The sequence below is a fragment of the Buceros rhinoceros genome, unplaced genomic scaffold (assembly GCF_000710305.1).
Source record: "Buceros rhinoceros silvestris isolate BGI_N320 unplaced genomic scaffold, ASM71030v1 scaffold35953, whole genome shotgun sequence".
NCBI lineage: Eukaryota > Metazoa > Chordata > Aves > Bucerotiformes > Bucerotidae > Buceros > Buceros rhinoceros.
The window spans coordinates 263-10,615 of NW_010404819.1; the positions used below are offsets into that span (position 1 = coordinate 263).

General features: G+C 46.0%; 1 protein-coding gene across 1 annotated transcript; it reads left to right on the top strand.

Annotated features, from left to right (window-relative positions):
- Positions 1-282: 282 nt before the first annotated feature.
- EIF5 (eukaryotic translation initiation factor 5) lies at positions 283-5,658 on the top strand. The gene is made up of 10 exons (XM_010133521.1): positions 283-570; positions 834-915; positions 1,141-1,313; positions 1,640-1,751; positions 2,467-2,606; positions 3,117-3,275; positions 3,473-3,634; positions 3,900-4,064; positions 4,332-4,466; positions 5,259-5,658. The coding sequence occupies exons 1-10, from the start codon at positions 499-501 to the stop codon at positions 5,349-5,351; spliced, it is 1,293 nt and encodes a 430-aa protein (XP_010131823.1). The 5' UTR covers positions 283-498; the 3' UTR covers positions 5,352-5,658.
- The last annotated feature ends 4,695 nt before the right edge of the window (positions 5,659-10,353 follow it).

Consider the following 10,353-nt stretch of genomic DNA (forward strand, 5'->3'; position numbering starts at 1 on the left):
GATAGCCATGCTCTTCAGGAGTTAATTGTACAGAAAATAGTCTTAAGCTGTCAGTGCTTTTTGGGTAAGAAAGAAGAGGATGGAAAGCTTTGTGGTGCAGTTAAGGAAAAGTTAGCTGGCAGTACAATTCAAGGCTTATTTTCAGTTCCACAAGTTGCAGAAAGCCATAGCATAAAGAATGTACCTTTTTTCTTACGATAATTATAGACCCTTACATAAGTCTGTAGCAAGATCTAATTGGTGCATATTAAGATAAACTTAATTTCTTTCCTGTTTATTAACGTTTGCAGAGCTGTTGCGCAGCCACTGGTACCTGTATTGGGGAAACATAGCATACAAGCAAGAACCTTACAGCCTCAGTGGCGAAAATTTTTTCATGTCAGAGACCGAGAACTCTTGCAGTCGTTTATGTCATCCCGTCTTCTCCAGACAGAAGATACCAAAAAACTGCAATCAAAGATCTCTTCATCTTATTGATAAAGCTACTAATAAGGCAAAATGTCTGTCAACGTCAACCGCAGTGTTTCAGATCAGTTCTATCGCTACAAAATGCCCCGTCTGATTGCCAAGGTAATTTACTAGCCATTGGTGGTAAGTAGGTTGCGTTTCACAGTACTTCCTCTCTTGATAGAGGAGGAAGGGGAGGTGTGAGGTAATGATAACCAGTCAGAGGGGAAGGAGGGTGTCTGCTCCTTCCTGTCCAGACTTAAGTGCACATTAGCTCTTCCTAGAAGATGCACTTTAAAGCAAAACTTTGATGTAATGAAATGAGGAATACACACTGGGCTTGGGTGTGGCAGTCACTTAAAGCACTTTTTTTTTTTTACCTTTAGGTGGAGGGCAAAGGAAATGGAATAAAGACAGTTATAGTCAACATGGTTGACGTTGCAAAGGCGCTTAATCGGCCTCCAACGTGTAAGTAGTCTGGAGTGACACAGCTGTTTTTATGCTTTTGTGTTTGAAGCGATAGTGTTAAGTAGCTAATAAAGCATTAATAGTATTATTTCAAGATTTGTGGAAAGAAATGTGATTATCTTGGGAGAAAATAAAGAACAGAAAGAAGGAAAGGCATATTTACTTGCTTATTTAAAAATCACAGTGAAGATGAGGGCATTGGTGGTTATTTTACTTTCTTCGCAGATCCTACCAAATTTTTTGGTTGTGAGCTGGGAGCACAGACCCAGTTTGATGTTAAGAATGACCGTTACATTGTCAATGGATCTCATGAGGCGAATAAGCTGCAAGACATGTTGGATGGATTCATTAAAAAATTTGTTCTCTGTCCTGAGTGTGAGAATCCTGAAACTGATCTGGTGAGTGCACTCCGTTGTATTACTGGCACTAAGGAAATGGTTCATTAGATGGATGTTCTTGAAAGAGATGCGAAGTTCATAGCTGACTCAACACCTATGAAGAGAAAATCCAATACGCATACGCATCCCCTTTTGGGAAGGTTTTAAGATTACAGCAGTTCAAAACTTTTGAGCTAAATTGCCACTTGTAAACTTGCTCTGTTGGGGGTGATATTTAAGCCTCTGGCTTAGTCCTGTGGGGATGACAATGTAAACATCAAGTTTAGGCTTTAATGCATAATTGTTCTATAAGTGGCATGTTAATGGGCAATTGTTCTTTTTTACAGCATGTCAATCCTAAGAAACAAACTATAGGTAACTCTTGCAAAGCCTGTGGCTATCGAGGCATGCTTGACACGAACCATAAACTCTGCACGTTCATTCTCAAAAACCCACCTGGTAAGTGTTTCCTTGCTTGGTGGGGGTAAAGGGAACTTCTTCAGCATGCTTCAAGTGCTGTTTGGGAAGTACAAAACCAAATGGTGATGAAAATGTAAAAGGCTCCAGCATACTCCCAAGAGTATGCTTGTGTGTCAGGATGGAGTAGCTGTGTTCATATGCACAAGCAGTGTGAGCAGTCTCTTCCTTTGTGATCCTGTATCCTTTCTGACTACAAGTGTTTGTGAAGAGCTGGTTTTACCCTAAGTGGGACAAAGTTTAGCAGGAGAGTGTCTGCAGGAGCTCGTGGCAGTTTTGCCTTTCAGTCAGCGTGAAGTATGAGAGTTAGGAAGTCAAAGCAGTATAGTAAATGCTGACTGTATCGTACTTGTTCTGTGCAAGCTACACTCTGTAGTAAGCATCTAGTTGCCTGCTGCAATTTAAGCTTGCTAGAACAGAAAAGTCTAACCTATTCCAGGGGTCTCTGCTTGGTGAGGTCACCTGTTATATAGACTTGGACAACCTTACGTATTCATGAGAAACAAGACTTCCACTGGAAGCAGGGTGTTCCCCAGCAGGTGCGCTTCTGCCCTGAATGTCGGGGGGATAGGTACTATACAGAACTCACTATTAGTAAAAGCGTCCATATCCTCTTGGAGATTTGGCAGAGGTGCGGTAGTGCAGGGACTTCAGTTTAGTCTAGTTCATAGAATAAAACATTAAAAATCACTTGCAGAAAGTGGTGACACTGGTACAGGAAAGAAAGAAAAGGAGAAGAAGAACAGAAAAGGCAAGGACAAAGAGAATGGTTCTGTGTCCAGCAATGAGACACTTCCACCCCCACCACCAGAGGAGATTACTCCACCACAGGTTGTGGTAAGTAGAAGGGAAAGTGGGGAGATGGGGGGGTGTGGTGTCTTGCTCTGATTTAAAACTTCTAAATCACTCTTACTCCTTGCAAGTGAACCTTGCACCAGAGTTTCTGTATCCAGAACTTCAGTGCTGGTGTAGAAGTATCCCTGTGGCTCCTCTATAGCAGTTGTATTAACTCTTCAGTATGGTGTTTGTGCCGCTTCCTAGGTGAAAGTGGTCCCTGAACCCAGGTCCCTGAAAAGGAGTATCTCATGGGTGTACTAGGTAGAGTGGTAAACTGCAGTTCAGGTAACCCTGCAGATGGCTACGGATTCTTGTCTTGCTTCATTACTTTTCTGACATCTGCCATTTTTCCATCATCTTCCCCAAATCATAGTATAACCCTTTTCTAAGAAAAAAAAAAGGTACCTGTTGACAAAAATGCTCTCACATCTAAATCTAGAAGCAGTACTCAATTATTGATAAGCTTGTAGTAACATTGTATTAACCTACTGGTTTGATTATGTGTTTTAGGAGGAGGAGGATGATGATGACTGGGGTGAAGACACGACAGAAGAAGCCCAGAGGCGTAGAATGGATGAAATCAGTGACCACGCAAAGAACCTCACGCTTAGTGAAGACCTGGAAAGAACAGTGGAGGAGAGAGTCAACTTACTATTTGATTTTGTGAAGGTGAATATTCTCTGGTTGGTTGCTTGGTAGCCATTGATGTAGTTATATAAGATGTTGATAAGGAGACCAAGAGCAAGCAGCTTAAGCTTCTGCCAGAGTACTGGTTCCAGCAGTGCTGGGGAAGGAAACTGTGCAACAGAGCATCAACGCGGACCTCAGTAGCTTTAAACCATTTCTATCTTTTTCTGTCTTTGTAGAAAAAGAAGGAAGAAGGTGTCATTGATACTTCTGACAAAGACATTGTAGCAGAAGCAGAGAGACTGGATGTAAAGGCTATGGGCCCACTAGTTCTCACTGAAGTCCTTTTTGACGAAAAGATTCGTGAACAAATACGGAAATACAGGCGTCACTTCCTTCGTGTAAGTACTCCCTTCTCCTGCACCCAGACTAACAGCTGTTGGGTTGGCTTTTTGTCCCGGCTGCTCAACACGGATCTGGATTGCTTGGTACTGTGGCTTTTTATTGGTTTTGGTTTTTAAACTTCTCCTTAGCTAGGGAGAACTGCTGGGGGGGGATAGTACAAGCTGCTGTAAATTTTGCTGTCATTGAAAAGAGCAAAAGCAGCAGCTATGTTTGGAGAGGAAAAAAGCTGATTTAATGACTTTGCTTTTATCACAATTCTAGTTCTGCCACAACAACAAGAAAGCTCAGCGGTACCTTCTCCATGGCTTTGAGTGTGTGGTAGCCATGCATCAGTCTCAGCTTATTTCTAAAATACCACATATTTTGAAGGAAATGTATGATGCAGATCTCCTGGAAGAAGATATCATCCTTGGCTGGGCAGAAAAGGTACGGGGTAGTATTTCACATGCTACACTAGCTAGGTACCTGAATGTAGTGTACTGCATATGTTTTCTCCTTGCTGGTATAAGACTTTGTGCAGATGTCTTTAAGCAACTGATAATGGGGTAAGCCACTGTCTGGGAGAAGTCTCCACTTCAAAAACGGGCAGCAGGGTGAGGTTAGAGTTCCACATTAAGCTCTTGTTTGTATTTGGGTGTGACCTGACATAAAGTCCTCCAGTGCTCACGTGGTCGGTGTATTTTTACCTTCCAGGCCTCGAAGAAATACGTTTCAAAGGAGCTTGCCAAAGAAATCCGTGTCAAAGCAGAACCATTTATTAAATGGCTAAAGGAAGCTGAAGAAGAATCTTCCGGTAATGAAGAAGAGGATGAAGATGAAAACATAGAGGTAGGAAAGGCTCACTTCCTGTAAACAGCTCCAAGATTGCACTGTTCCTGCACACTTCAGTCTTGTACCTCATCTTGGTACGCTGTGAAGTAACTTGCCTCATGTCTGAGTGTGCATGCTGGGAACTGGAGGAACACCTTGTTGCTGACGCTTTGTCAGTGGTTTTGCTACACATCATCATTTGGCTACCTGAGAGGGTTTTTGTAATGGTACACGTGTGTCTCCGTAGCCACAGGCTGCCGCGAGCAGGGGTATGGTCTCTTGCACAGTAATAGGTTGTGGAGTGTAAGGTTGGCAGGAGGTACTGCGCATAAAGCCTTGTGTTCTAGAAGAGCTGGTGGGGGAGTGTTAATTAGGAAAACTGATGAAACAATGAAAGACCATTCTGCTCACAGTTTGAGCCTAGGTGTAAAATATGCTGGCTACACTCCAGCTGACTGGCTGGAATGTGTTTTGCATTGTTTTTTGTTAGTTTGTTCTCCCAGTAGTACCTACTCTCGTTCCTGGAGGTGAGATCCTGCTTCCTACACACACACCCAGCTGCTGGCCAAAGACAGATGTTAGGGAGTACTTGTAGTTTCAGCACGCCTGAGCCCAGTTTCCTGGATGTGAGTCCTTGCGCTGGAGGGTGCTGGGCAGTGCATTTCGGAACACGGGCGGCATGTTAGACAGCTCATGGCAGGAGACTGGAAGGCTGTTGAGCGGGTGGGTGTCGCAGCTCCAGATGTTGAAATCGTTGTAGTGCCTAATGACAGTGGGTGCTGTAGTGCAGAAAGTGTCTTGTCCCCACAGGTGGTGTACTCCACAACTGCCAGTGTACCTAAAGTTGAAACTGTGAAGCCTGCAAACAATAAGGACGACGATATCGATATTGATGCCATTTAAAGTGATGCAACATAGCTTCCAGCATAACGATGCAAACTTCTCTGCGTTTTCTGCCAGAAGTGTGACTTGTATGTGCACCAGCTGAAATGGCTTAACATCCTGCTACTCTTTGTACTCTAAAATGTATCTTTTTACTGTGACTGGTCTTGTGTAACTAAGCCTAATACCAAGGAGTCAGCACATCGGTGAACTGATCTGGTTTGCAACTGGCATGTTCTATTTTGTTTTTCTAACTTGTGTTGGACACGTACTTGGCGCACATTTATACAGTCGTGGAAATAAAGGATTTGGTTTTGGTCAATCTTCATTTATGACTGTGAACTCACTTATTTCTTTTCCAAGTAAGTATTTACACAACTTGGTGAAAAGTGCAAAGTTTGATACAACATGACAGAAGCTGATGTGCAAACTTTGAGACAAAACTACAAAAGTCTCTTGAATGGAACAAAAAAACAGCTTTATCTTTTAGAGGCTGTTTCAAGAGTGGAGATCTGGAACCTGGGCAAGAAGCAGGTGTTGGGTAATCTGCAGTGTACAGATACCAGCTTCTTCAACAAGAGCACAACTGTCTGGATTCTGATCCTCGCAGGCTTTCTTAAAGTTCCACAGGTGTTCACTACATCACTTGGATTTCCTTGTTTGTGGGTGTTCTGGTTTTTCTGGTGTTTTCAACAGCTCTGTTAAAAACAGGTTTTGGTGCTTTGATGAATGCTCTGGCATATAGTGCTCAGAACCACTGGCTGTGGCCACTTGCAGGGCTGTGTGGTGTCACCAGAGCAGAGGAATTGGGCATCCTGCTCCAGTCTGGTCTGGGGTGGGGGAGGAGGGCATCATCTGGTGCCTTGTGTGCGAAGCCCTTGAAGGTGACCTGCTTACCTCCGGGAGCATGGTGTGTACATCCTAAACGATGCTTTTAGAACAAATGCAAAGAGAAGCCACTTCCATCTAAATCCAGGAAGCTGTTGTGACTGTGAGGGACAGTTTCTGGGGAGGCTTTTCGGTGTTGCTCTTGACAGCTTTTTGCTGTGGGAAAACATGTTTTGCCACTGTTGTGAGATGCAGCATTAGAATTCTGAGATGAAGACTCCAGTGCACAGGGAGCTGATTTACCTTATCAAATGGTTTTAGCAGAGCTTAGATGGAGCAGAAGGTTTTGTTCACTGGGTACAGTAGTGGTGACTTGAGCTCTAGGGTTTTCTCTCCGTAATGGTGGAGTGTATTGTCTGAACTCACTGGTGGGTTGCCAGTGGCCCTGCGTTAAATTCACTGGCACTAGCAGATGAGGCAAACAGTGTCGGAAAGACAGGCTGAAGCAATGAAGCATTTGTAAGCATTCTTTTCCTTCAGGTGGGTGTTCATTGCAGTAGTACAAAACCATGGTTTTTAATTCAAATACAAGTTCATGCAAGATTTTTCTCTAAAATAAAACTTGCTCTTTAAGTTTGTATTTCAAAAGAATTGTTAAGTTTTATGCTTGTGGGAAGCTGGTAGATGAATTATTAATCCCCGTGTAGCCTCTTAGATGCCTCTTCCACCTGGCGTAGGCCCATGCCTCCTTTAACTGCTGGGCTGGAAGGTTGAGATCCTCTGAAAAAAATACCAGGTGTGAACAGAGGGTCGGGGTTAGAGGGAATGGTCTTTGCCTAGTACTGCTCTGGAAAAATGGGGAGGTGGGGGTGGTGTGTGTTCATTCCTGGGGGTAGCAGTTAGACCAGAACCTGTGGAACTTTCTTAAAGCAAAAAGCTGGAACCTCAGGGATGGTGGCAGAAGCTTGAGGGGAAAGGGTTAAAAACAGTATGGTTGGAGGATAGGTATCAGCCGCGGGCTTCCTGTATCAACAGGTTGGGCATTCGCAACACCCAGAAAAAGAAATCATTCACCAGTGTCTCCCAGTCACTTGGGTGATGCGGGTATAAGACTTCTCCAGTTGTGCCTCCATGGTAGTCACCTACCTGCTGCAGCAGGCGTGGGGTGCTTGTGCGTGGGGCGAATGCTTTGGGTAGGGATCTGAGTCCGCTGTGCTGGTCAGAGCAGAACCCTGCTCGCAGAGGAGCGAGGAGAAGCCTTGTTCTGTCCCAGGGGAGTGTGACAGCTGCAATGGTGGGAAATGCTGTGGCCCTGTAACTGACTGCACTGTTCTCTGCAACATGGGCAAGGCCCTCTCCTGGTTCTCTGGACGGAGCTTGGTGAGTATAGGTCTGTGTCACAACCGGTTCTGTCATGCTGATGGCCTGCAGATGCAGCTTTGCAGGTGCAGGTTGATACCAGCTCTAGGATGTGACTGGAAGGTTCCTGCATGAAGCATGTGTTGGCTGCTACCAGCTGTGACATGGGGAAGTTTCATTTAGGGCATTTTAGAGCAGACTTCATTGTAAGTGCAGGCTGCCACCAAAGGGGATAATTTTTTTTTTTCTACCCCAAGACGTAGTGAGTAGCGAGACAGACGTGTTCCTGCTGGTAGGGAGACTAGGAAATCTACCAAGAAAATGGTTTTCTGTAGATCAGTGAACTGATGATGTTGTAGCAAAGCTATGTGATAGTAGATGTGGGGTAGACGTGGTGGGATCGTGCAGGGAGTGCAAGTAGCCCACAGGTGGATCATGCAGCGCATTATAAAGCGGTACCCTCATCTTCAGACGAGGGGGAGACTTCCAGCAGCACTGAGGCCACTACTAGCAGAGAAACTCCTGGCACCGAGTCCCTGTACTCGCCCCGTTTTCACATGCCTGTTGCTGTTACCATCTCGGATCGCTAACTGAGGGTTCCACCAGCTAATCAAAATGAGTGTTCGTTTTGTGAGCATTTCTTCAGGGGAGGAAGAAGTCTGACTTAGAAGTTTCCTGAGCCTTCGAATTTATTACTGCTGCTGTCTGATGAACAAGTACATCTTCAAAAGGCAACACGGTGTTCAGATCCAATCTGCTCCAAGCTTCAAAGAGCCTCCTGGCACCTGGAAAGGAAACAATAAGCATTGAGTGATTTCCTTCACCTCATACCGTACAGTCTGTGCTTAAAAACCTCAGCATGAGCGCTGTGATTTGGCAGGTGGAAGGTCTAGCAGCAGATGCAGTAGCCTCGGCTGTACAAGCCTCTCTCTCTCTCCATGAGCCGGCGATCCAGAGCTTTACTGCAGCTCAGCAGCCTTCATCAGCGGCTGCTCTTCGTCCAGCACATCGGGGGATTTGCAGCTGATGGCTTTGCTTGGGGCAGCAGCGCGAGCAGATGAAAGGAGCTTAGCAGCTTCATCTGGGGGTTGAAATTGTGAGTGTTGCTATGTGTATAACAAGTAAAACTGCCTGGTTTGACTTTGATCAATGAGAGCCTAAAAGTCACCCGTAGAGGCCAGGGCCTCGCTCAGCGGGTGGTGGTAGATGAGTACAGTAGCAAAGGATGCTCTTTGCTCCTGAGAGTGTATGGCTCGAGCTTGTAGCAGGCAGTGACTAACGACAGAGAGGTTCGAAGGGATTGCAGTAGGCACAGTGATGTGCTGAGCGCTTTTTATTTCCCTTGCAGTGGTAGTGGCTTCCCCACCCGATGTAACGGTGGAGCAACGCTCCCGAAGGGGTTGGCTTTTAAATGGTGCAGTTCGCTCCGCGGGGTCACTTGGGTGAGGCCCTGCTACAACGCTGTCTCATTTCTCCCAGCTAAGATCTTCCTCGTTCTTTGGGTTGAGATGCTCGCTGAGAGATCTCAGTCTCCACCCGTGTCAAACAGCTCAGTTGCTTTGTGCCAGCCGGAGGTACCACGAAGTCAAATTGTAAAGTCTCGTAAATCACGTGTAGTATACGGGTGTATTCCAGCTGTGTGAGGTTTGGAGAGAAGAGGCGTCACTGTGAGGTGGTCGATGTAAGAATCTGTAACAAAACTGTCCATTCACTGGAGGGCTGCTACAGGGTAGTTACGAAGATCACAGCGACCCTGGGCTCCCAGTGAAACCCATGAACGGAAACAGCACAGAGAGATGGAACAAAAGTAGCTGACCCACCAATTAGTTTTCCAAACTGTGGCAGTTATTTTCCTCTCAGACTAATTACTCTGAAAGAGCTTCGGAGGGCTGTTCCTGAGGAGTGACTCCCTGGCATTCAGAAACACCACTGAACCGTGAAGATGTGGAACAGAAAACCAGAAGTAAAGACAATGAAAAGCAGCTTGAAAACAATCCTCTTTAAAGCCTTATCTGTGAAATACTGTTTGCAGGCTTAAATTCCAGCTTAAGTCGGATAAAGTCGTTGGAGCTGCGGGGATTGCTTCCATGCTTGAGAGGCTGCTGGCGTTGTCTGTGTTTTTCATTTTGAAGACAATCATCTTGCTGCCGCGGAGGTGTCAGAGCCTGTCTCCAGACCTGGGGTTGGTGAGGAGCTGTCCTGGGGCCACTGGCCAGCTTTCCCAGGGTGTCACTTCCTTACCTAGTGTGGACCAGCATCAGGGTATCCCCACAGCTTCCTTAGAGCTGTTCCAGTTGACATCCATCGAGAACACAGCCCCATCACTCAGGTGATGCTACTTTTAATTCAGTAAAATCCTGCAATTCCTTAATGTTTTTCAGAGGCAAAAATAAAGTCTGCAGTATCTTGAGAATCCAAGAAACAGGGGTTCACCCGGTCGTGGTCAGTGAAACTGAGGGAACGGTTCCTCCTGCTGAGTGTCAGGGAAATCCAATAAATGTAAAGCCGTGTTTTCCGGACATCAGTTTTTCTACTTGCACGTGCTTCAGATTTGGTGCTTACTACGTCGCTAAGGCTCATGAGTAGCCCAGCCTCAGCTGCGTCCTGGGTTTCCGTGAATGCGATGCCTAATGCCTCAGCTTCTGGTGGTGGCCACGCAGATCCCTCGTGACGGGGCGGCTCGGGGTGAAGCCAGGAGGCCAGGTCAGTATGGCGAGGCCCAGGGCTGGGCGCAGGCAAACCCGTGTGGGTACACAAGCTCTACAAGAGCCCCAGCCCAAGTGCCAGGGTGGGGAGGCCCCAGACTGGGCTTCTCCCAGCTCTTCCTCACGCTCTT

Coding starts and splice junctions, on each gene's coding strand:
- EIF5 (XM_010133521.1), top strand. CDS start 499: ATGTCTGTCAACGTCAACCGCAGTGTTTCAGATCAGTTCTATCGCTAC. Junction 1,314..1,639: donor AGAATCCTGAAACTGATCTG/GTGAGTGCACTC, acceptor TCTTTTTTACAG/CATGTCAATCCTAAGAAACA. Junction 1,752..2,466: donor CATTCTCAAAAACCCACCTG/GTAAGTGTTTCC, acceptor AATCACTTGCAG/AAAGTGGTGACACTGGTACA.